The sequence below is a fragment of the Osmerus eperlanus genome, chromosome 7 (assembly GCF_963692335.1).
Source record: "Osmerus eperlanus chromosome 7, fOsmEpe2.1, whole genome shotgun sequence".
NCBI lineage: Eukaryota > Metazoa > Chordata > Actinopteri > Osmeriformes > Osmeridae > Osmerus > Osmerus eperlanus.
Window position 1 is genome coordinate 1,066,383 of NC_085024.1, and position 25,583 is coordinate 1,091,965.

The window sequence follows — 25,583 nt, forward strand, 5'->3', positions numbered from 1 at the left end:
ACTAGGTTAACATACTGCATACTCTAGGTTAACACTAGGTTAACATACTGCATACACTAGGTTAACATACTGCATACTGCATACACTAGGTTAACATACTGCATACTCTAGGTTAACACTAGGTTAACATACTGCATACTCTAGGTTAACACTAGGTTAACATACTGCATACACTAGGTTAACATACTGCATACTCTAGGTTAACACTAGGTTAGCATACTGCATACACTAGGTTAACATACTGCATACTGCATACACTAGGTTAACATACTGCATACTGCATACACTAGGTTAACACTAGGTTAACATACTGCATACTGCATACACTAGGTTAACACTAGGTTAGCATACTGCATACACTAGGTTAACATACTGCATACTGCACACTCTAGGTTAACATACTGCATACTGCATACTCTAGGTTAACACTAGGTTAACATACTGCATACTCTAGGTTAACATACTGCATACTGCATACACTAGGTTAACATACTGCATACTCTAGGTTAACACTAGGTTAACATACTGCATACTGCATACACTAGGTTAACATACTGCATACACTAGGTTAACACTAGGTTAACATACTGCATACTGCATACACTAGGTTAACATACTGCATACACTAGGTTAACATACTGCATACTGCATACACTAGGTTAACACTAGGTTAGCATACTGCATACACTAGGTTAACATACTGCATACTGCATACTCTAGGTTAACACTAGGTTAACATACTGCATACTCTAGGTTAACACTAGGTTGACATACTGCATACTGCATACACTAGGTTAACATACTGCATACTGCATACTCTAGGTTAACATACTGCATACTTTGTCACACACACACATCTTTTCCATATAAAAAAAATCACAAAACCCTTTAACGGTGAAAACATAATTTGGAGTTCAAAACATTCCATCTTAAAAAACACAAAAACAGGTATAACAATTCACAAACAAAATATTGTATCCTTACAAATATGAAAAACATCTTAGTTTACACATACTATGAATAAAATGTAAAAGACAAACTAACATATTTCGTTTAGAAAGCATTCTGATATGTGTAATTGTACTTAGGAACAGCAGAGGGGGTGTGAAGAGTGACCAGAGTCTGACCAGAGCCTAAACTAAATATAATCATTAAAACCCCTGTAGTTTGATTTCCTCCACAACACCTACCTGTAAACAACACCTACCTGTCAACAACACCTACCTGTCAACAACACCTCCCTGTCAACAACACCTCCCTGTCAACAACACCTCCCTGTCAACAACACCTCCCTGTCAACAGCACGTCCCTGAGGTTAGACACACCTGGTCGCTGTGCAGGAGTGTGGTTCTACCTCGACGTTCTCACTACAGGAAATGTTTATGGACTTTACACAGCATGTTTATGGACTTTACACAGCATGTTTATGGACTGTGCAGCATGTTTACTGACTGCTGTGTTTCAATACAACTCCTAAGAACAAGTGCGTTTGACTCAACATAAATGTTTAAAATGGCCACCGCCATATTGTTTTGAGAAAAGCTCAACTTTGGAGTGCATACAACCAATCAGAGCACAGATGTTTTACAGCCCCTGCACAGTAGCCTATCAGCATGCGGCACAGACATGGTGGTCCCGCCCACCTGCAGTGAGAGTGAAGGAGGCCTCAGGGAGCCGGAGACAGGAAGATGTTGAACAGCACAGCGAACAGGATGAAGACTACATATCCCACGATGCACAGCCAGAAGCGCGGGTCCTTGAGCAGCTTCTTGTCGTAGCAGGAGAAGAAGACGTAGCCAATGGTCATCCCCGCCACTCCGCCACCAATGTGGGCCACGAAGGAGACCTGGGGGCGTTCCAGGTTTAGTGAAACTCTGAGTATGTTAAACCTGAGATGAAGCTAACTCTGGGTTTTCTGTTCCAGAAAGATAGGTGACGCAAACTGTGGGTCAGTGTCCATGGAAACTGACTCTGTGAACATAACCTGCTTGCTGGCAGGTTTTCCTGAACAAACTCTCCCCTCCCACTTTCTGAGCCTGATAGCGTTGGCAGACATGGGGTGTCCTTTCCTGGTTCGAACGACTGATCTCAAACAAAATGTAATTAACTTAGTTATACGTCGGGAGAGGATTATAAGACGGCGATTCGATGTGCTTTAATTCCCTGATGAATACCTAAGTTAACGTTACCGTTTCCCGTCACACTCCGTAATTGACTATTCAATCACAGCCTCTCTACAACACCATGGTACGCTGCAGAGCTGTGACTAGCTTGGCTGCTCTGAGGACAGAGAGCTGTGATTGGCTGCTCTGAGGACAGAGAGCTGTGATTGGCTGCTCTGAGGACAGAGAGCTGTGATTGGCTGCTCTGAGGACAGAGCGCCTGGACTGTTCTAACCCACTCTGACCCAGGGTCAGACACATATTTATACATTTTAATTTAGAAATAAACTTTTATTCACAGTGTTAGCATAGTGTTCATAACCTGTAGACAGTACAGAAGACCTAGGATCAGAAGTGTTCTTAGTTCTAGTTTCCACGATCAGATTACCAGGCTGGGTGAACAAAGGGCCTCCTGATGGACTGGATGTGTTTAATGTTTGAACCTTCAGTGGGCTGCTAGGTAACCACATAGCCTACCTTCATGCCAGCGCTGTCAGTGAGAAACCTCCTGTAGAGGGCGAAGCCAACGTCCGTCCCCACTGGAAACAAACAGAACATAACATGTTTCATAAAATAACATTCATTGATGGAGGAGAGGGGCAGGGAGAGGCAGGGAGGGGAGGGGAGAGACAGAGAGGGGAGGGGCGGGGAGAGGCAGGGAGGGGAGAGGCGGGGAGGGGATGGGAGAGGCAGGGAGGGGAGGGGTGGGGAGGGAGGGGGTTACAGTCTGCAGAACATACCAATCATCACGATGACCAGTATCCTGAACACCCCCAGCAGGGGAATCATCTCTCTGAAGTTCTGGAGGAGCAGAAGATGACAGTCAGAAGGACAGAAGGGACACAGAGCCTGGCTGGTGTAGGGTGAGGCTGGTGAGGCTGGTGTAGGGTGAGGCTGGTGAGGCTGGTGAGGCTGGTGTAGGGTGAGGCTGGTGAGGCTGGTGTAGGGTGAGGCTGGTGAGGCTGGTGAGGCTGGTGTAGGGTGAGGCTGGTGAGGCTGGTGTAGGGTGTGTAGGGTGAGGCTAGTGTAGGGTGAGGCTGGTGTGGGGTGAGGCTGGTGAGGCTGATGTAGGGTGAGGCTGGTGAGGCTGGTGTAGGGTGTGTAGGGTGAGGCTGGTGTAGGGTGAGGCTGGTGAGGCTGGTGTAGGGTGTGTAGGGTGAGGCTGGTGTAAGTTGTGAAGGGTGAGGCTGGTATAGGGTGAGGCTGGTGTAGGGTGAGGCTGGTGTCGGGTGAGGCTGGTGTAGGGTGAGGCTGGTGTAGGGTGTGTAGGGTGAGGTTGGTGTAGGGTGAGGCTGGTTTAGGGTGTGTAGGGTGTGTAGGGTGAGGCTGGTGTAGGGTGTGTAGGGTGTGTAGGGTGAGGCTGGTGTAGGGTGAGGCTGGTGTAGGGTGTGTAGGGTGAGGCTGGTGTAGGGTGAGGCTGATGTAGGGTGTGTAGGGTGTGTAGGGTGAGGCTGGTGAGGCTGGTGTAGGGTGTGTAGGGTGAGGCTGGTGTAGGGTGAGGCTGGTGTAGGGTGTGTAGGGTGAGGCTGGTGTAGGGTGTGTAGGGTGTGTAGGGTGTGTAGGGTGAGGCTGGTGTAGGGTGTTTAGGGTGTGTAGGGTGAGGCTGGTGTAGGGTGTTTAGGGTGTGTAGGGTGAGGCTGGTGTAGGGTGTTTAGGGTGTGTAGGGTGAGGCTGGTGTAGGGTGTGTAGGGTGTGTATGGTGAGGCTGGTGTAGGGTGTGTAGGGTGAGGCTGGTGTAGGGTGTGTAGGGTGAGGCTGGTGTAGGGTGTGTAGGGTGAGGCTGGTGTAGGGTGTTTAGGGTGTGTAGGGTGTGTAGGGTGAGGCTGGTGTAGGGTGTGTAGGGTGAGGCTGGTGTAGGGTGTGTAGGGTGAGGCTGGTGTAGGGTGTGTAGGGTGAGGCTGGTGTAGGGTGTTTAGGGTGTGTAGGGTGTGTAGGGTGAGGCTGGTGTAGGGTGTTTAGGGTGTGTAGGGTGAGGCTGGTGTAGGGTGTTTAGCTTGTGTAGGGTGTGTAGGGTGTGTAGGGTGAGGCTGGTGTAGGGTGTGTAGGGTGAGGCTGGTGAACTCACCACTACAGCGTTCATGAAGTAGCCTCCCATGAGGGCATAGACTCCTCCGGACGCCCCCACCAGGGCACTGAGGGGGTCGAAGATGGAGCTGGCCAGAGAGCCTGACACACACACACACACACAAGGAATAATCATCAGCATCAAAGCTGCAGTCCGACATGCTGGCTGGCCCTGACACAAACAGGATACACATCCTGGGCTCTCAGATCTCATTTTAGCTACTCTCTCTTAACAATAGACTCCTTAACCCTAACCCCTAACACTTAACCCTAACTTGGTTATGAACAACTACATTATACACAACTACATTCTAAATGACTAAAATAACCGGAAGGCGTGTGTTATATTGTTTTATTATTGTTGCTTGTTTTTTGTTTTGTTTTTTTTCACAGGTACACTTGCACTTATAGCAGCTCATGTTGTTTAATTGTAACTTGTTTAACTACATGCTCTTATGGTTCTTCCCTTTGGCACTTATTTTGGTTGTTCACAATGTGTGCTTCATGTTTTGGCTACTCGCAATGTTTTGTGGCTATCTCGTTGTTATGATCAGTGACCTATGCACTTTGTAAAGCTCTCTCTTGGAAGTCGCTTTGGATAAAAGCGTCTGCTAAATGAATACATGTAAATGTAAATGTAAATGTTCTGGCAGGGACAGTGAGAGAGCGAGAGAGAGAGAGAGAGAGAGAGAGAGAGAGAGAGAGAGAGAGAGAGAGAGGGGGGGGGGAGGGGTTAGGGTTAGACTCATGAGGAGAGAGGGAGGGAGAGAGAGGTTAGGGTTAGACTCATGAGGAGAGGGAGGGAGAAAGAGAGAGAGAGGGGTTAGGGTTAGATTCATGAGGAGAGAGAGGGAGAAAGAGAGAGAGAGGGGTTAGGGTTAGATTCATGAGGAGAGAGAGAGGGGTTAGACTCGTGAGGAGGGAGAGAGAGAGAGGGGTTAGATTTATGAGGAGGGAGGGAGAGAGAGGTGTTAGACTCGTGAGGAGGGAGAGAGAGAGGGAGAGAGGGGTTAGATTTATGAGGAGGGAGGGAGAGAGAGGGGTTAGACTCGTGAGGAGGGAGAGAGAGAGGGAGAGAGGGGTTAGGGTTAGATTCATGAGGAGAGAGAGAGAGGGGTTAGACTCGTGAGGAGGGAGAGAGAGAGGGAGAGGGGTTAGATTTATGAGGAGGGAGGGAGAGAGAGGGGTTAGACTCGTGAAGAGGGAGAGAGGGTTAGATTCATGAGGAGATGGAGGGAGAGAGAGGGGTTAGACTCATGAGAGAGAGAGAGAGAGAGAGAGGGTTAGATTCATGAGGAGATGGAGGAAGAGAGAGAGAGAGAGAGAGAGAGAGAGAGAGAGAGAGAGAGAGAGAGAGAGAGAGAGGGGTTAGACTCATGAGGAGAGAGAGAGAGAGAGAGAGAGAGGGTTAGATTCATGAGGAGATGGAGGAAGAGAGAGAGAGAGAGAGAGAGAGAGAGAGAGAGGGGTTAGACTCATGAGAGAGAGAGAGAGAGAGAGAGAGAGGGGTTAGACTCATGAGGAGAGAGAGAGAGAGAGAGAGAGAGAGAGAGAGAGAGAGAGAGAGAGAGAGAGAGAGAGAGAGAGAGAGAGAGAGAGGGGTTAGACTCATGAGGAGGCTGGTGATGGGATGAGTAAGGAGGCGTTGCCGTGGTGACCCGTACCCACCTGCCAGGACGCCGGCCATGTAGACCATGCCCACCTCAAAGCCCTTGTGGACCAGCTCCAGAGGGATGCCCAACAGCAACTGCATCACCAGGTTACCCAGGATATGCTGTACCCTGGGGGTAATAACCATACACTCTGTTACCCAGGATATGCTGTACCCTGGGGGTAATAACCATACACTCTGTTACCCAGGATATGCTGTACCCTGGGGGTAATAACCATACACTCTGTTACCCAGGATATGCTGTACCCTGGGGGTAATAACCATACACTCTGTTACCCAGGATATGTAGGTGCTTCCTGTAGCTATGGCTAGCAGTGATAGCTCTGAATCGGCCATCTTACCCGGCGTGGACGAACATGTAGGACAGGAACCTCCAGGCATCCTGGCGCAGGCCTGGCTTGTAGGTGAGAGGGCTGTTCCAGATGCCCTCCCCCAGGGTCACCCACTGCTTCTGGGGCTTCCACGCCGCATAGTAGATAAACACAGCCAGCTGGACACACACGGGAGAGAGAGAGAGAGAGAGAGAGAGAGAGAGAGAGAGAGAGAGAGAGAGAGAGAGAGAGAGAGAGAGCGAGAGAAAGAGAGAAAGAGAGAAAGAGAGAAAGAGAGAAAGAGATGTCAATAACGGTAGGGTTTCTTCAGTTGTGGTCTTGGCTGCATGCGAGCTAGCCTGAGCTCTTAGTATCTGATCTATTTAAAGAGAGAACTAGTTCATGTAATAACTGCACAGTGTAGCCACAAAACGTTTCCTTAGTGTGCCAGATGGCTCCAGTAGTTATTCTGGGGTGGCACACTTATCAACATTACTTTTAGTTTAACTGAAACTGTCTCCCCAACACCTCCCCCACCCCACCCACGCACGCCTCTAACGATACCGTCACTCCCGTGTGTAGCGGGCCCCACCTCTCCAATGCTGATGAGGATGATGAAGATTGGCGGCGGGCAGCAGTTAGCACGCTCCAGGTACGTTTCTCGGATGTCAGAGGGAAGCATCCATCTGGAGATAGACTGGTGCAGCTTCTCACAACATCCAGCCTTCCTCCGCTCCTCTCCTTCCCCCAGCTGCTTCCCATCTCTGTCCACAGGAAAGGGAGCCTGCTCCTCGATATCTATGTCCTCCATCCACCCTCCTGGGTCCTAGGTCAGGATCGTGTTTGCGTGAATAAGGAGCTTCATGAATGAGAGGAGGTTTACTGTAATTAGCCTACTACTATTCTAGATACACTTACAAACACGAATATCAGTTGGACTGGATAGACCCTACAGTTCGAAAAACGACAATTTCGAAAACATTCGTTCAGTTGCTTTAAAAGTGGTTGAATGAGAGATAAGCCTCTGCTCTTGCAGTGAACAGCGGTAACACTGTATTTTGACCTGCGCTCTCTTCTATCTCTTCATAAACTAACCAAAACATGCACTTGTCTGAATGTTTTTATCCGAAACATTCCTATTCATTTAAACGACTCCCCCTGGATACACACACTCATGGAATTGGGTGTCACACCTAATAAACGTTTAAAAAACGTTTAGAATTACTTCACTTACCTAAATACGGATTAATGAAAAGTTGCTTACGTTTCCAAACGTAAAAAGCATAGGTCTGTATAAGGAACTTATTTTTCAAATGTTTGTTAGTAAAACAACAAAAAACTATCCCATGAATTATTTCTTCACCTCGAATTCTGCGTATCCGGACATTTTCACTGAAAAACTACACCCACAGACAAAAAACCCGCTCGCGGTGCGTCTGCCTTCTTCGGGGAAAAATACTCGAGATAATTATAGACCTTTTCCTGTTTCAACCTCCTTCCCTGCAAACAGACTAATGATGCGTTCCCAGTAGGCTATTTATCTTCATTCTAAACAAAATACAAGTGGAAGTTCACATCCTGTAAAAGCAGCCGTCGAGAGGTTACCTGTGTTTCCAGTGAGCTGCCACACCTGTGCTGCGCTCCAATCCGGATGTGTTCCTTTGAAGCTACCTTTAAGTGCATGTAAACATACGTACAGTAGTCTACTTATGGAATATCGTTCATGTAGTTGACCAAAACACGCTTTTGTTGTTGTTTCAACACTTAGCTTTACTCTTGTGTTCCCTTGTGTTATAGTTGAAATGAACCACGCGAGGGGAGGCTGGACCGCGCTGGAATGAGACGCAGCCTTATTCAATGAGCTAAAGGTGTCTGTAAGTCCAACTGGTTACGATTTTCAACTTACTGGACCTATAACACTGTATTGTTAATCAATTGACATTGTAGGCAGTGTTATGGACGGTGTACACGTGTTGCAAAGTACGTACCTTTTGTTATGGAGCAGAAAATCATAATTTAGGCAATATTATCATTATGTATGAAAGTTCCAGAATACAGGCTATATTTGCAGCACACCGCTAGAGGGCAAACGTGTTTAGAGAGAACACGCTCTTTCACTTCTACATCCAACACAACCGCCGATTCATCCCTTCTCCTGTCAGCAGATGGTGCCAACAACACAATCCTACAGCGCTACTCCTGTCCTCAACTTTACTTCCTGTTCCAGGTATAGCTCAGGGGTAGAACATGGGGATGGGTACAGCTCAGTGGTAGAACATGGGGATGGGTATAGCTCAGTGGTAGAGCATGGGGATGGGTACAGCTCAGTGGTAGAACATGGGGATGAGTATAGCTCAGTGGTAGAACATGGGGATGGGTATAGCTCAGTGGTAGAACATGGGGATGGGTATAGCTCAGTGGTAGAACATGGGGATGGGTATAGCTCAGTGGTAGAGCATGGGGATGGGTATAGCTCAGTGGTAGAACATGGGGATGGGTATAGCTCAGTGGTAGAACATGGGGATGGGTATAGCTCAGTGGTAGAGCATGGGGATGGGTATAGCTCAGTGGTAGAGCATGGGGATGGGTATAGCTCAGTGGTAGAACATGGGGATGGGTATAGCTCAGTGGTAGAGCATGGGGATGGGTATAGCTCAGTGGTAGAACATGGGGATGGGTATAGCTCAGTAGTAGAGCATGGGGATGGGTATAGCTCAGTGGTAGAACATGGGGATGGGTATAGCTCAGTGGTAGAACATGGGGATGGGTATAGCTCAGTGGTAGAGCATGGGGATGGGTATAGCTCAGTGGTAGAGCATGGGGATGGGTATAGCTCAGTGGTAGAACATGGGGATGGGTATAGCTCAGTGGTAGAGCATGGGGATGGGTATAGCTCAGTGGTAGAGCATGGGGATGGGTATAGCTCAGTGGTAGAACATGGGGATGGGTATAGCTCAGTGGTAGAACATGGGGATGGGTATAGCTCAGTGGTAGAACATGGGGATGGGTATAGCTCAGTGGTAGAACATGGGGATGGGTATAGCTCAGTGGTAGAACATGGGGATGGGTATAGCTCATTTCACTGCAGATCGTCACTTTGGATAAACACTTCCTCATTGTTCTCCTTCACGGTGCACCGACAGTGCAGGCAGGACGTTAGCAGAAACCCAGTGCACCCCTGGGCACAGTGCAGGCGGGACGTTAGCAGAAACCCAGCGCACCCCTGGGCACAGTGCAGGCGGGACGTTAGCAGAAACCCAGCGCACCCCTGGGCACAGTGCAGGCGGGACGTTAGCAGAAACCCAGTGCACCCCTGGGCACAGTGCAGGCGGGACGTTAGCAGAAACCCAGCGCACCCCTGGGCACAGTGCAGGCGGGACGTTAGGAGAAACCCAGCGCACCCCTGGGCACAGTGCAGGCGGGACGTTAGCAGAAACCCAGTGCACCCCTGGGCACAGTGCAGGCGGGACGTTAGCAGAAACCCAGCGCACCCCTGGGCACAGTGCAGGCGGGACGTTAGCAGAAACCCAGCGCACCCCTGGGCACAGTGCAGGCGGGACGTTAGCAGAAACCCAGTGCACCCCTGGGCACAGTGCAGGCGGGACGTTAGCAGAAACCCAGCGCACCCCTGGGCACAGTGCAGGCGGGACGTTAGCAGAAACCCAGCGCACCCCTGGGCACAGTGCAGGCGGGACGTTAGCAGAAACCCAGCGCACCCCTGGGCACAGTGCAGGCGGGACGTTAGCAGAAACCCAGTGCACCCCTGGGCACAGTGCAGGCGGGACGTTAGCAGAAACCCAGCGCACCCCTGGGCACAGTGCAGGCAGGACGTTAGGAGAAACCCAGCGCACCCCTGGGCACAGTGCAGGCGGGACGTTAGCAGAAACCCAGCGCACCCCTGGGCACAGTGCAGGCAGGACGTTAGCAGAAACCCAGCGCACCCCTGGGCACAGTGCAGGCGGGACGTTAGCAGAAACCCAGCGCACCCCTGGGCACAGTGCAGGCGGGACGTTAGGAGAAACCCAGCGCACCCCTGGGCACAGTGCAGGCGGGACGTTAGCAGAAACCCAGTGCACCCCTGGGCACAGTGCAGGCGGGACGTTAGCAGAAACCCAGCGCACCCCTGGGCACAGTGCAGGCGGGACGTTAGCAGAAACCCAGCGCACCCCTGGGCACAGTGCAGGCGGGACGTTAGCAGAAACCCAGTGCACCCCTGGGCACAGTGCAGGCGGGACGTTAGCAGAAACCCAGCGCACCCCTGGGCACAGTGCAGGCGGGACGTTAGCAGAAACCCAGCGCACCCCTGGGCACAGTGCAGGCGGGACGTTAGCAGAAACCCAGCGCACCCCTGGGCACAGTGCAGGCGGGACGTTAGCAGAAACCCAGTGCACCCCTGGGCACAGTGCAGGCGGGACGTTAGCAGAAACCCAGCGCACCCCTGGGCACAGTGCAGGCAGGACGTTAGGAGAAACCCAGCGCACCCCTGGGCACAGTGCAGGCGGGACGTTAGCAGAAACCCAGCGCACCCCTGGGCACAGTGCAGGCGGGAATGCACAAGCTTCATCCCAGAATTTGGGATGAAGAAACACAAAACAGAACTGTATCACATGTGGAATAACAGTGAAGTACCCGATGTCTTTCTGGATGAAACTGCAAACCCAAGAAACAGAGAAGAACCCATATTTAATCACAGAACTTTTATTTTTCAAAAGGGAGAAGAAAATCCACATGGTCAGGTGACAGTTGAAGAGAGGGGGGATGTCTGGCAGATTATACAGGATTACAGCAGCCAAGCTTTCTACAGCACGGATACACTGATCAATACTAATCTGCTTTAGTCAAGATCTCCAGGAAGAGAGGACACCCACACAGGCATCTTCTCCTCAGAATCCTCTGATGTTTTGGCCAGCAGCAACAGTTTGGGCGTAGAAATCAGTTTTGGAAAATAATTGAAGAAAAAGAAAAAAAAAATGGCACCCAAATATCTTGAAATTAAAAGGAAAATCAAATGTAAATGAAGAGGCAGTAGAACAGCCATGTTGAGAAGCTGGAAGGAGTTCAGGAGACGTCTGGAAGGAGAGGAGAGGAGGGGTGAGACGACACACACACACACACAGCTGCTAAACTGGTACTACAGACCACTGGTACTACAGACCACAGGTACTACAGACCACAGGTACTGCAGACCACAGGTACTGCAGACCACAGGTACTGCAGACCACAGGTACTACAGACCACAGGTACTACAGACCACTGGTACTACAGACCACTGGTACTACAGACCACTGGCTACCTGTCTCCATCTAAATGGCTGTCAGTTGTGTCGAGTATTGTCTGTTGTCTGAATACATGGACCTGACTAGACTGTGTTGTCTGAATACATGGACCTGACTAGACTGTTGTCTGTATACATAGACCTGACTAGACTGTACAGTCTAGGACGTCTTGAGTTCTGGATTCTGCAAAATGAATCAGATGTGCCACGTGAGGCTGGTGTTGATGCATGTGCCACGTGAGGCTGGTGTTGATGCATGTGCCACGTGAGGCTGGTGTTGATGCATGTGCCATGTGAGGCTGGTGTTGATGCATGTGCCATGTGAGGCTGGTGTTGATGCATGTGCCACGTGAGGCTGGTGTTGATGCATGTGCCACGTGAGGCTGGTGTTGATGCATGTGCCATGTGAGGCTGGTGTTGATGCATGTGCCACGTGAGGCTGGTGTTGATGCATGTGCCATGTGAGGCTGGTGTTGATGCATGTGCAACGTGAGGCTGGTGTTGATGCATGTGCAACGTGAGGCTGGTGTTGATGCATGTGCCATGTGAGGCTGAGGCTGGTGTTGATGCATGTGCCATGTGAGGCTGAGGCTGGTGTTGATGCATGTGCCATGTGAGGCTGGTGTTGATGGGTTTAAGGTGTTGATGCATGTGACTAGGGCTGCACTTACAGCTGGCCGTCCGGGCGCCATATCTTCGCATGATCTGGTCTTGTGTGAACTTCACAAAAGATTCGTATTGTTCTGGAAGAGAGGAGGGGGGTGCAGAGGTCTTATAACACATGGGGATGGGTCAGTGGTAGTGTGAGGGTGGGTATAGCCCAGTGGTAGTGTGAGGGGGTACCTGCTAGTTTGGTGTTGAGTATGTGTTCATACTCCTCCCTGATCTTCTCCTCGTGGTCTTTGAGCAGACGCTCACACAGGAAGCTGACTTGCCGCAGCGTGAACGAGGGCTGGTCCTTCCTCGAGGCTCCTGGGCGCGCACACACACACACACACACACACACTGATCCCCTGCTGTCCATACACTAGTTGAGTCTGCAGTATCTCCCGGTAGGTTGTGTGAAGCCCAGCTGTCACCCTGCCTCAGGCGGTGTGTACCCGGAGAGAAGTGTGTGTGTGTACCTGGAGGGGAGCTGGGCGGGGCGAGGGCGGTGCTGGGGGCATCGCTGGCCTCTGTCTGGGTGAAGGCACCCTCCAGCTGTCGCCGCCTCTGGTAGCGGCTGTACTCCTGACGGATGTTCTGGAAGATCTGCTCTGTAGGGCCAGAGGAGCAAGAGTCAACATCTACACACACACCTTTCAAATTCAAAAGAAAGTTGTTAAAGTTAAACCTTTGTTCTTCTGCTTTCATAAAAACAAAGAATTTGCATGTTTGAGCTAGGCCCAGTCCAACTTCCTGTTCCTGTGGAGAGAAGCCCTTCAGATCCTCACTCCAGCTGAGAGACAGCCAGGGCTCACAGGAAATGCAGTTTCAAAACAAAACACTGACAGGAAGTGAAGCTTTAAAGCCCCCCCACACACACAGTCTTGTGACTGTGGAGAAGAGTGGAGGAATCACTTTCATTTGTGATACTTCATTGAGATGTGCTCCGATCACAGCCTGCCCAACCTGCCCCATGACCACACCCACTCAACCGCTAAACATCCAATCAAAACTATCAACTGGCGCTCACATCAACTGTTACCAACCAACACATCAAATCACAGCTGAACTACAGAGCTCACAAACAGATACATGAGGGGGAAAATATAAATACTTTTCTGAAGAAAGTGTGTCTGCGGAAACAGCTGAAAATTCAAATGCATCTGCAATAAAATTCAGCATGAAATAGAATAGGGAAGTATATCTGCCAGTGACTTCCATTCATTTTATAGCATGAAATATATAAGATATACATTTAAGATAAAAAGATGAGTTTCATGGCACACAAGTGTTTCAGCCTCAAACAAATAACATTTCTAGCTAATAGTGATGAAGTGCATCTTCATTTGAATTTCATTGATTTAATAGCATGAAAAGTATAAACGTATAAAAAGATTGTGGTTTTACAGCTGGACAGCTGGACAGCTGAACGTACTTGATGACATCACAACAGACAAACGTATCCATTCATTAAGCCCTTTGGGCTGCAAGAACATAACAACCATAGGAGTTAATCAATGTGTGTGTCATAGAACTCCAGTACAGGTCAGGCTTTATCTAACACAGCTGGAACAGTTTCTAGCTTAAACATTGTGTATAATAATAAGTATGCAGGATAGTGTTTTTGCTTTCAGCAAACACACAAAACATAGTAGGATTCAAAACTCTAAATGGTTTAAATAGACATGGTCTGCTTCCTTGTGTGACATGCAGCAAAGGGCCCAGGCATGATTCGAACCCAGGCTGGATCAAGTGGCAGAGCTACAACATGGCGTGTGTATTAGCAGAGGGCACAACTGCTCTCCACAACGTTCTTCACCTGATCGTCAGGGCTGTGCGACGGGCATGTAGTCTGATCACCACACGGTGAAGGCTGGGTGTACACGGCCCCGGCACCAGGCCAAGCCAGCCCCGGCACCAGGCCTACTGCAGACCTGGCACTGCTGGGACAGGTGTAGCTCCTCCCCCTGCTGCAGACCTGGCACTGCTGGGACAGGTGTAGCTCCTCCCCCTGCTGCAGACCTGGCACTGCTGGGACAGGTGTAGCTCCTCCCCCTGCTACAGACCTGGCACTGCTGGGACAGGTGTAGCTCCTCCCCCTGCTGCAGACCTAGCACTGCTGGGACAGGTGTAGCTCCTCCCCCTGCTGCCAGTCCCTCTCAGCGACCCCCGAATCCCAACCTCGGACGTTACCAAGCAACACTGCCCCTGCCACGACCCCGGCTAAAGAACCAATCAGGGAGGGTCCCAGCCTAGGGCTCCAGGAAGGCAGAGCCTCTCCCAGGCTTAGCTCAGGCCTAACAACAACAGTCACTAAGGCAGGAGGCCGGGGAACAGAGGCCCGGGGAACAGAGGCCCGGGGAACAGAGGCCCGGGGAACAGAGTGTGGGAGAGAGAACAGCCTGACTCATCTTCCCCTCCGGGGCTGGGGAGGGGGTCAGGCAAGCTCACTGAGCCCCTGAAACAACAGACTTAATTTAATAACCCCCCCCACCATTACAGGCTACAACTGGTCTAACTAGGCTACCCTGTCACTAGAACCCTGGCTCTTGGCTGGGGAACCTGTCACTAGAACCCTGGCTCCATCCACTGCTCCCAAACCGGGGGAGGCCAGATGCATGCTGGGATAGAAGACACAGGAGATTTCCAGTGTTCCACACAGCAGCACTGGGGGGAGGGGCTTACAGACAGCTGACCTTTACTGCAGGACATCTCTGCTCTCCCCAGACAGGCCCACATCAGCTCCTGGTCACAAACCTTCTTTATGAAGGGGGAAATAGTGAGCATAGTAGCAGGTACTGGGACATAATGTCCACACACACAGCTGCTGGGCTGAAAGTCAACCACACAGACAGATGGTTTGGAATAATGGGTGCAATATAATGCAGGCCCTGAATAGACAACAGGCAAGATCTGTTAACAGTCATAATGTGTGTGGCCCCGGGGCCTCCCTCTCGACACAGATCATCGCTGGGAGGGACCAGGGAGTTCTCCTACCACCACCAGCCCATGTCCTGGGAGTCTAAGGGGAACTCACAGGACGCATCAAGGACATGTTCTCAAACTAAACCTCAACACTCCTAACTTTCGTTTTGCCGGGATGTGTGGAGGAGCCATTGGCCTGGAGGTTAGAGTTAGAGAAGGGTTAGGGTTAGAGAAGCTAGATTCCTGGATCCCTCCCCTACAGGTAGATGGGTGCCATGTGGACCCACAGCAGACAAAGACAGAGGCTAACTGGAGACCACAGCTCCACCAGCCTGGGCTAACTGGAGACCACAGCTCCACCAGCCTGGGCTAACTGGAGACCACAGCTCCACCAGCCTGGGCTAACTGGAGACCACAGCTCCACCAGCCTGGGCTAACTGGAGACCACAGCTCCACCAGCCTGGGGCTAACTGGAGACCACAGCTCCACCAGCCTGGGCTAACTGGAGACCACAGCTCCACCAGCCTGGGGCTAACTGGAGACCACAGCTCCACCAGCCTGGGCTAACTGGAGACCACAGCTCCACCAGCCTGGGCTAACTGGAGACCACAGCTCCACCAGCCTGGGCTAACTGGAGACCACGGCTTCACCAGCCTGGGGCTAACTGGAGACCACGGCTCCACTAGCCTGGGCTAACTGGAGACCACAGCTCCACCAGCCTGGGCTAACTGGAGACCACGGCTTCACCAGCCTGGGGCTAACTGGAGACCACAGCTCCACCAGCCTGGGCTAACTGGAGACCACAGCTCCACCAGCCTGGGCTAACTGGAGACCACGGCTTCACCAGCCTGGGCTAACTGGAGACCACAGCTCCACCAGCCTGGGCTAACTGGAGACCACAGCTCCACCAGCCTGGGCTAACTGGAGACCACGGCTTCACCAGCCTGGGGCTAACTGGAGACCACAGCTCCACCAGCCTGGGCTAACTGGAGACCACAGCTCCACCAGCCTGGGCTAACTGGAGACCACAGCTCCACCAGCCTGGGGCTAACTGGAGACCACGGCTCCACCAGCCTGGGCTAACTGGAGACCACGGCTCCACCAGCCTGGGCTAACTGGAGACCACAGCTCCACTAGCCTGGGCTAACTGGAAACCACAGCTCCACCAGCCTGGGCTAACTGGAGACCACGGCTTCACCAGCCTGGGGCTAACTGGAGACCACGGCTCCACTAGCCTGGGCTAACTGGAGACCACAGCTCCACCAGCCTGGGCTAACTGGAGACCACAGCTCCACCAGCCTGGGGCTAACTGGAGACCACGGCTCCACCAGCCTGGGCTAACTGGAGACCACGGCTCCACCAGCCTGGGCTAACTGGAGACCACAGCTCCACTAGCCTGGGCTAACTGGAAACCACAGCTCCACCAGCCTGGGCTAACTGGAGACCACGGCTTCACCAGCCTGGGGCTAACTGGAGACCACGGCTCCACTAGCCTGGGCTAACTGGAGACCACGGCTCCACTAGCCTGGGCTAACTGGAGACCACAGCTCCACCAGCCTGGGCTAACTGGAGACCACAGCTCCACCAGCCTGGGCTAACTGGAGACCACAGCTCCACTAGCCTGGGGCTAACTGGAGACCACAGTTCCGCAGTCTATAATTTGAAGAGATCCACTATTCCAATTCTGCACTTCTGATCCTTGGTTTTCCGCTGTACTTTCTATAGCCGCCATTTGTGTGTCGCTTTGGATAGAAGTGCCTGAATCAAATGTGATGTATGTGATGGTGAGAGCTGCTTGTCCTGCCAGAGCGGCACACTGCTGACCCTGGAGGCAGCAGCAGGCAGATTACATTCATCTGAATCATTGATATTCTTCACACAGCATTTTGTGTCGAGAGGCCGTCTATTCATTTAACTACAGCAGGAAATGGCGTTTTAATGAGATTTGGTCATATCAATCACATTCTGGGTTGGGGAGACTAAACGCATGCTTTACTGGGAAACATTGTAATATTCAAATCATGCACTAGCAATTACAAGTAGGGATAAAAACAAAAGAATAGGATTTGTATGTGTGAGGATTCGAGGCTGCCGACCCCCCCTGTGACTTCATATACAAAGAGACTGTGATCGCTGCAGATCCCAGGTAGTTCTCTAGCCCCTGGTGCAGCTCATCACACAGGGACGCATGCGAGCAGGAACGCAGCGTGAAGGATCAGAACAATGGCCTTCCGAGGCCAGGGGCTCACAAAAGGTACTAGCCCAACCGCCCGGTTCCCACACTAGACAATGCCATTCGTCTAGTCCGCTAACGTTAGCCAACAGCAAACCGACAAAAAGACAGACAATACCCGTCGTAGCACCCATTAAAGCCAGGGACGTTTCCCCGGCGACAATGTCACTGGTTTATAGAATTACATTGGAAAACTATGAAAGACCGCTATCGTTGTTATTTCTCAAAAAGCAAATGTCCCTGTTGGCTCTTAAGGTGTGTCTAGGCAGTTTGGCTAGTAAAGCGATTACCCAAACATAACTTAAGGTTAGTATTCATTATTAACCAGAACTTATTCGCGAAGACGACTTTTTAATTCGCTGGATTTCCTAACGTAATATCCCCCACTCTACTGCACCTGGTAGCTGGTAAGCGGCTAGTCTATTTAATTTGCTAACTCCGCGCAAACGTGAGCTAGCCACTATCATTCCATTATAACCGAATTCCTGATGCTTGGGCTTCTAGCTAGCTAGCTGCTAACTAGCTAATTGTCTTCCAAGCAGCTGCCTAGATTAGCTAGCAACCCTGGTATCAAGTGCTAGGTACCAGATAACTAACACTACGACCATCATTGAGACAATAACAGTTAGAGAACGGAACGAAACAACAACATTAATGATTGCATAAGTACTGACAGCTAGTCAACAGTAAAATGAAAGCTAGCGGCTAGCTACGCACTCTTCACAATCTACAGTTCCTTTCAATTTCCATTCTTTCACAACTTGTCTGGCTAGCTAGCTGGCTAATATCAATTCCACTCCACCCAAACCCCCTCCCCCATTTCTTCACCCAGTTTTTAAAAAATACATATTTTTCCAGCTATTTTTGGCAGCGTTTCTTACCTGGAGTAAGCCTGTTTTCGCCTCCAATGGGTGGGGGAGACATCGAGTGCGAAGGGCTGTCAGTCGCCGGACGGAGGTTGCATCTTTGAGGGGACGGGGTGCTCGGAGTCCCCGTTAGCGGATTGCACCTTCTCCGCTTTGGAGACTGAGGACTGAGTAGGGCCTCAAACTCCATTGAGCGCTTTAACGTTGCTCCACACGCCATTGTGGCTGAATAAAAGAGACGATGGTGAAGTATTGGGGAAACAAACACCCACAAAACGCACAGTACGCACTATAAAATATTTTAAATTAGCTTTCTTCGGTGTTGTCGCGTCGCTGTGGTTGCTTTCAGCAGCGGTAAACGACTAGACCAGCGCGGCGGCGTCGCCAGCTGCCGTACCGCTGCTGAATTTCTAGAACGTCACAGGGCAGATTAGACTGTACCATTTGTAAAGAAAGAAAAAAAAAAGGGGTTATACATTTTCAAATTTATATTTTAAACGGGAAATCATATCAAATAGCAGACGTGTCATTATTTGAATGAAACATCGTTTGTACAGAGATAGTATTAGTGTCGCAAATGTGTTTTAATAGCTAATTAAACACATTCTACGAACTTCGTTGCTACAAGTTGACCCTACACTTCACGTAAATTGTTTAAAATTCGGGCTTTCACGAGAACGATTGACTAAATGGATTCATTTACACTTTCGGAGGTTCATCTCTATACTTTTTTACTGAACTTAATCTTCGATGATTAATCAAAGCTGTAACGTCAAATATGCAAATGTTATATGATATTACTTTTTTTACTTTAGTATCTTGCTAGCTAATCCTATCAACCACCACCTACTTGATTTAGGCCCACACAGCGTTGACAGCTGATTCATTAACCCTCTCTATTGCATCGTGTTGCCGTATGGCAACTTACTCTTTCAGTTAATGTCCTTGCCATTGTCTCTTTAAGATACAACTTGAGATCTCACCCTTCTGACGCCTTAACTTCATATTGTTTATGATGGGATCATGTCACGTAAGATCTGCCTTCCAGAGGCAAGATTCTTACTTAGGTAAACTACCCCTAGTTTCCTATGACACTTATCAAGACAGAGTCATATAAACAATCTGACATTGTGATGTTTAATATGATGATGCCGTGATGACATCATGTCTCTTGTGACAGGGCAGAAGGCAGAAGGCTGAAACATCCACAACATCTCCCTCACTACAGGTCCACCAGCCAGCCCAGGGTTACACATGGTTATGTCGTTTTGACTATGGAGTCAAGTGCCGCCAGGCCACGTGAGGAGATGCAGTCTACAGGAGGTTTACTGACGCTCAGTCATGTGAACCACTGAGATGGGTGGAGGGGAAACCATCCACCCATGTTCATCTCCTCATCACAGACATGTCCTCCATGTTGATGGTATGTGGTCATGGTTGAACTGGGCAGATCGGACACCAGACAGGGATGCTGAGTTAGGCTGGTACCTGGAGCATCAGGGTTGACAACATCTTTAGTCTTGCCTCTAAACCCCCCACAACACCCGCTGCTGGATTTCAGCATTTCATTTAGATTATTTAATTACCGTCTCTCTCTCTCTCTCTCTCTCTCTCTCTCTCTCTCTCTCTCTCTCTCTCTCTCTCTCTCTCTCTCTCTCTCTCTCTCTCTCTCTCTCTCTCTCCCTCTGTGCTTGCGTGTTGTCTGAGAGAGCGTGTGGGCAACGTGTGTGTTGCCCACACGTTTCTACAAAAGAGGAAATGGGTGACTGGCGATGTGGGTTGGATGTACATCGCCAGTCACCCATTTCCTCTTTTGTAGAAACGTGTGGGCAACACACACGTTGCCCACACGCTCTGCCAGACAACATGCAAGCACAGTCAACCCCCCACAACACCCGCTGCTGGATTTCAGCATTTCATTTAGATTATTTAATTACCGTCTCTCTCTCTCCCTCTCCCTCTCTCTCTCTCTCTCTCTCTCTCTCTCTCTCTCTCTCTCTCTCTCTCTCTCTCTCTCTCTCTCTCTCTTCTCTCACACACACACACACTACCTCTCTCTCTCCCTCTCTCACACACACACACACTATCTCTCTTTCTCTCTCTCACTATCTCTTTCACTATATCTCCCTCCCCCCTCTCACTATCTTTCTCTCCCCATCTGTCACCATCTCTCTCTCTCACTATCTCTCTCTCCACACTAAGTTGCAAATAAGTCATTTTTCAGTAAAGCCAAAAACCCAACACCAAGAGTATTGTCCAGCCTCACCTTTAATGTTTAAATAATGGCTTACACAAACACTTTGACTATTCACAAGACACAACACACAGAAGAATAACAAGGAGAATGAGCCAAAGTATCTGCCAGTAGTCTCTGTCCCTCATCAGCAGAGTTCCAGCCTCCATGTTCCACATGACTCTCTTCATGACCTTTGACCTGCTTACCTCAGCGCTCTGCTCGTCGTCACGTGGAGGACATTGTATACAGTCCCACAATGCAACTGGCTAGGCATTCATCTACAGAAGGTCACCCACATGTCCTGCTGTTCCCCTGTCCCCCTGTCCTCCTGTCTTCCTGTCCTCCTGTCTTCCTGTCCTCCTGTGTTCCTGTCCTCCTGTCCCCCTGTCCTCCTGTTCCCCTGTCCCCCTGTCCTGCTGTCCCCCAGTCCTCCTGTTGCCCTGTCCTCCTGTTCCCCTGTCCTCCTGTCCCCATGTCCCCCTGTCCTGCTGTCCCCCAGTCCTCCTGTTGCCCTGTCCTCCTGTTCCCCTGTCCTCCTGTCCCCATGTCCTCCTGTCCTCCTGTTCCCCTGTCCCCCTGTCCTCCTGTTCCCCTGTCCCCCTGTCCTGCTGTCCCCCAGTCCTCCTGTTGCCCTGTCCTCCTGTTCCCCTGTCCTCCTGTCCCCATGTCCTCCTGTCCTGCTGTCCCCATGTCCTGCTGTCCCCTCTCCTCCTGTCCTCCTGTCCCTCAGTCCCCCTGTCCTCGTGTCCTCCTGTCCCCCTGTCCTCGTGTCCTCGTGTCCTCCTGTTCCCCTGTCCTCCTGTCCCCATGTCCTCCTGTCCCCCTGTCCTGCTGTCCCCTCTCCTCCTGTCCTCCTGTCCCTCAGTCCCCCTGTCCTCGTGTCCTCCTGTCCCCCTGTCCTCGTGTCCTCCTGTCCTCGTGTCCTCCTGTCCCCCTGTCCTCGTGTCCTCCTGTCCCCCTGTCCTCGTGTCCTCCTGTCCCTCCTGTCCACCCGTTCAGAAAGGCCACCCTTGGAAGGGGTTGTGACAGTAATGTGATTTAACTCCCTTGGTGTTTATTGGGGGACATTTCTGGCTTCTGTTGATTTTCTTCAGTCTCCTACTTTGTCTTTCTCAAATAATTTTTTCAGATATCGGAAAAAACCTTGACCGAAAGAAGTGTATCTGTCAAGACATAATATTTGTCCGTACATGTAGTATTATCTCAACACATCAAATCTGCTCTAAGGGATTGTGGTTTTCTCTGGAAAGAAAGAAAGTTTGTACGTTTCTATTCTGGTCTTGTTTATCACACGACTATCTTACTTTACAATGTGTTCCATCATTAAAATACTGTAACAAACAACTGAATTATCTAGCTACTACCTTGATGTTCTCTACAATGCCTCACTCCTCCAGTCCTCCTGTCCTCCACCCCTCCATCCCTCCACCCCTCCAACCCTCCACCCCTCCATCCCTCCACCCCTCCAACCCTCCACCCCAACCCTCCACCCTTCCTCAACTACCCACTGGTGTGCAGCTGCTTGTTCACTCTGCCCGAGACAGAGTCCACCCTGCAGGTGTTCCCCTCTGCCCCGTCCTCCTCCAGGGCCATGCTGCAGCAGTTACTCTCTGCTGTGGGTAGGGCAGGGGCCGAGTCCCCCGACCCCATGGGCCTCTGGCAGCCCCCCGGCCCCCCCGGCCCCCACAGCCTCCCCGCCAGCCGCAGCAGCGCCCCCCTCAGCTCCCTGCAGCGCAGCGCGTAGAGCAGAGGGTTCACGGCAGAGTTGACGAGACACAGCGTGCTGCAGAAGGCAAAGGCCCTCTGCTGGGGGCGGATTAAGGGGCTCCTCACGTCCGCCAGCATGAAGGCCAGCACAGGCAGCCAGCAGCCCACCATGATGAGCAGGATGAGCCCCAGCGTGCGCGCCAGGCGGATGTCCATCCTCATGCGGGACTGCCCCGCCGGCGCCCCCTGCAGGCCGCTCATGGAGGCCTCGTGCTGGTGCGCCCTCCACAGCACCAGGCCGTACGCCCCCAGGATGAGCACCAGCAACGCCAGGATGAAGCTGGCCCAGCACAGCACGTAGCGGGGGTGGATGTAGGGGAACAGGCCGGAGCAGCGCGGGCGGAGGTCGCTGGGGCAGCGCCAGCCCATCAGAGGCAGGAAGGAGATGAGGAGCACCAGGCTCCACAGGCCCAGCAGGGCGAGCAGGGCGCGGCGGCAGGTGAGCAGCGTGTGGTAGCGGGCCGCGTGGTGGATGCACACATAGCGGTCCAACGCCGTCAGCAACAGGCTGCCCACAGAGCCGGAAAAGGCCAGCGTGACGCCGCCCAGCTTGAACAGGTACGCGGCCGGGCTGTCGCAGCGCTTGAACAGGTGGAAGTCCAGGAAGTTGATGGTGAAGAAACAGCTGGCAAAGATGTCCGCCAGGGCGAGGCTGGCGATGAACAGGTAGGAGGGGCGTCTCCGCAGGGGGGCGCTGGCCGCAATCACGCCCAGAACCAGCAGGTTCTCCAGGAGGGTGATGGGCCCGGCCAGGAAGCAGATAGAGCCGATGGCTACCTGCTCCGAATGCTTCAGAACCATGTAGTGATTCAGATCCTCACAGGGTTGGACTGCTGGGGTCATAAGAAGAGACAGAACACATGGAGCAGGTCTCAGTAGGGTTAGGGGTGAGGGGTCAAGGCCAGCAGAGATGTTTGATGACAGCTTGCATCGGATGAGATAAGGCTGTGATCGTCATTTCAATGTCATTTATTTATAAGCTTAATATATACATACCCATGGGAAGAGCTGTATGGCGGCTCTGATTGTCTGTGAGCACTGCTGCTGCTGTGTGTAGCTCCTCCCATCCCTCCATCTCTCCTTCAGAGCAAGTCACATTAAACACTCGGTCACAACAAGTCAGATTCTCTCTTCACATTAAACAATCTGAGCAACACCAATGTGTGTGTGTCTGTCATTAGACACCAGCAGTATAACTACTCTGTTGTGGCATTAAAAAGAGAAGTTCTGGTATTAGTTTCAAATGTGACCACTAGATGGGAACATTTCTCTGCTTTCTGAAAACCATGAAGCTGAAAATTATGTTTTTCAGTTTCATGAAAGCAGACAGAGGAACCTCTTATAACAATTAGCAATAAAACATCATATTAATATGGGTAATATACAATATGTTCATTAACAAAACTCAGACCTCTTGATAAGAATAATCATAATGAATATAATACCTATTGGAAAAATAAATCAAGTAACATGAACAGGGAGAGAGGGAGGGGGAGAGAGAGAGAGAGAGAGAGTGATTGACAGGTAAAAAAAGGCCGCCCCCTTTCAGAATTAAAAGAAGTCCACGATGTAAATAACCACATTTATACAAATGATCAATACTCCACCAGCATTCTCCAGAAAATTCCCCCCTGCAGGAGAATCACACTTTCTCTCTGTGACAAATGAGTTCCCCTTGCAACCAGGATAACTTTCTTTTAATCCAGTTCTAACTGAGCATCATGACTGTTTAGCCTATTAGTGATTATGATGTCTGGGAGGAAAGAGCGGAGATGACGTTTCAGGAGACATCTGTCTCCTGTGGAGGACGCTGTGAGAGGTTCCTGCTTTCTGCTTACTGCCTCTTACTGCCTCTTACTGCCTCTTACTGCTTCTTACTGTCTCTTACTGCCTCTTACTGCCTCTTACTGCCTCTTCCCAGGCTCTTACTGCCTCTTCCCAGGCTCTTACTGCCTCTTATTGCCTCTTCCCAGCCTCTTACTGCCTCTTACCACTTCTTACTGCCTCTCTCCAGCCTCTTCCCAGCCTCTTACTGCCTCTTATTGTCTCTTCCCAGCCTCTTACTGCCTATTACTGCCTATCCCCAGCCTCTTACTGCCTTTTACTGCCTCTTACTGCCTATCCCCAGCCTCTTACTGCCTCTTACTGCCTCTCCCCAGCCTCTTTCTGCCTCTTACTGCCTCTCCCCAGCCTCTTACTGCCTCTTACCAGCCTCTTCCCAGCCTCTTACTGCCTCTCCCCAGCCTCTTACTTCCTCTTACTGCCTCTTTCCAGCCTCTTACTGTCTCTTACTGCCTATCCCCAGCCTCTTACTGCCTCTCTCCAGCCTCTTACTGCCTCTTACCAGCCTCTTCCAGCCTCTTACTGCCTCTCCCCAGCCTCTTACTTCCTCTTACTGCCTCTTTCCAGCCTCTTACTGCGTCTTCCCAGCCTCTTACTGCCTCTCCCCAGCCTCTTACTGCCTCTTCCCAGCCTCTTGCCTCTTACTGCCTCTCCCCAGCCTTGTACTGCCTCTTACTGCCTCCTGCTTCTCTGCGGACATCCAGGACACATCCTCACCTGCTGCTGGTTAAAAGCAAGACGTTGTTCTGGTCATATGTCTTGACTCATTAGACAATAATTTTACAGTTTAAATGTTGCAAAGCATGAAGCAATTACTTCTTTCATCATTGTTCTATTCTGCTTTGTTTCTAAAGAGAGATACTTTCTTGCGTAAAAAAAAGAAGTTAAACAAACTGAAAATGTTTGACGGAAAGTCCCAGAGCATTTGACCTCTAGATTCCCATTAAAAACATGTTCAACAACAATCCAATGCAATGTAGTTTGAATTATGTAGTATGAATTATTACATACAGTTTTTCATTACACTTCAACAGTTTAAGATCATTTCAAATATTTCAATACTTCATAATTCATCATTCTTACCACAAACCTAATGCAGCTGTGATTATGTTGGAGAGTTAGTGATATTGAGCAGCAGCGAGCCTGGTCTTACCTCTCTCTGTCTGGGCTGCTGCAGAACCTCTGTCCCCAGCATCAGCTCTCACTCACTGGGCTGCTGCAGAACCTCTGTCCCCTCAGCACCATGAGGAAGGGAGGGAGGGGGAGGGGGAGGGGAGGCAGGTCTCATAAACCACATCCTGATCTCTCTCCCTCTCCCTCTCTCTCTCTCTCTCCCTCTCTCTCTCTCCCTCTCTCCCTCCCTCTCCCTCTCTCTCTCCCCCTCTCTCTCTCCCTCTCCCTCTCTCTCTCTCTCTCTCTCCCTCTCTCTCTCTCCCTCTCTCTCTCTCTCTCTCTCCCTCTCTCTCTCTCCCTCTCTCTCTCTCTCTCCCTCTCTCCCTCTCTCTCTCTCCCTCTCTCCCTCTCTCTCTCTCCCTCCCTCTTTCTCTCTCTCTCCCTCTCCCTCTCTCTCCCTCTCTCTCTCTCT

At 50.8% G+C, this 25,583-nt stretch overlaps 4 protein-coding genes across 7 annotated transcripts; 1 reads left to right on the forward strand and 3 right to left on the reverse strand.

Moving 5' to 3' along the window:
• Window positions 1-827: 827 nt before the first annotated feature.
• Window positions 828-7,961, reverse strand: rhbdl2 (rhomboid, veinlet-like 2 (Drosophila)). Of its 4 annotated transcripts, none has more exons than XR_009930835.1 (9): window positions 7,815-7,961; window positions 6,802-7,035; window positions 6,240-6,388; window positions 5,895-6,007; window positions 4,228-4,328; window positions 2,903-2,963; window positions 2,640-2,701; window positions 1,306-1,846; window positions 828-1,175 (listed from the first exon to the last, which is right to left on the reverse strand). XR_009930835.1 is itself a non-coding variant. In XM_062466416.1 (8 exons), exons 1-8 carry the CDS (start codon window positions 7,890-7,892, stop codon window positions 1,667-1,669), a joined length of 978 nt encoding a protein of 325 aa, XP_062322400.1. In that variant the 5' UTR covers window positions 7,893-7,961; the 3' UTR covers window positions 834-1,666. The 4 variants fall into 4 exon arrangements, 1 of the variants encoding a protein (XP_062322400.1); XR_009930837.1 differs by lacking the exon at window positions 7,815-7,961 and adding an exon at window positions 7,444-7,807 and having other exon boundaries at window positions 834-1,175; window positions 6,802-7,068; XR_009930836.1 differs by lacking the exon at window positions 7,815-7,961 and adding an exon at window positions 7,444-7,806 and having other exon boundaries at window positions 834-1,175.
• Window positions 7,962-9,266: 1,305 nt separating this feature from the next.
• On the forward strand, window positions 9,267-10,790 carry LOC134023770 (uncharacterized). Its single transcript, XM_062466133.1, has 2 exons — window positions 9,267-9,276; window positions 9,358-10,790. The coding sequence occupies exons 1-2, from the start codon at window positions 9,267-9,269 to the stop codon at window positions 10,788-10,790; spliced, it is 1,443 nt and encodes a 480-aa protein (XP_062322117.1).
• A 101-nt stretch (window positions 10,791-10,891) lies between these two features.
• akirin1 (akirin 1) lies at window positions 10,892-18,556 on the reverse strand. The gene is made up of 5 exons (XM_062466410.1): window positions 18,169-18,556; window positions 12,609-12,740; window positions 12,328-12,456; window positions 12,156-12,227; window positions 10,892-11,278 (listed from the first exon to the last, which is right to left on the reverse strand). Exons 1-5 carry the CDS (start codon window positions 18,371-18,373, stop codon window positions 11,268-11,270), a joined length of 549 nt encoding a protein of 182 aa, XP_062322394.1. The 5' UTR covers window positions 18,374-18,556; the 3' UTR covers window positions 10,892-11,267.
• A 3,333-nt stretch (window positions 18,557-21,889) lies between these two features.
• On the reverse strand, window positions 21,890-23,318 carry cnr2 (cannabinoid receptor 2). The gene is made up of 2 exons (XM_062466134.1): window positions 23,153-23,318; window positions 21,890-22,989 (listed from the first exon to the last, which is right to left on the reverse strand). The coding sequence occupies exons 1-2, from the start codon at window positions 23,229-23,231 to the stop codon at window positions 21,890-21,892; spliced, it is 1,179 nt and encodes a 392-aa protein (XP_062322118.1). The 5' UTR covers window positions 23,232-23,318.
• Between the last annotated feature and the right edge of the window lie 2,265 nt (window positions 23,319-25,583).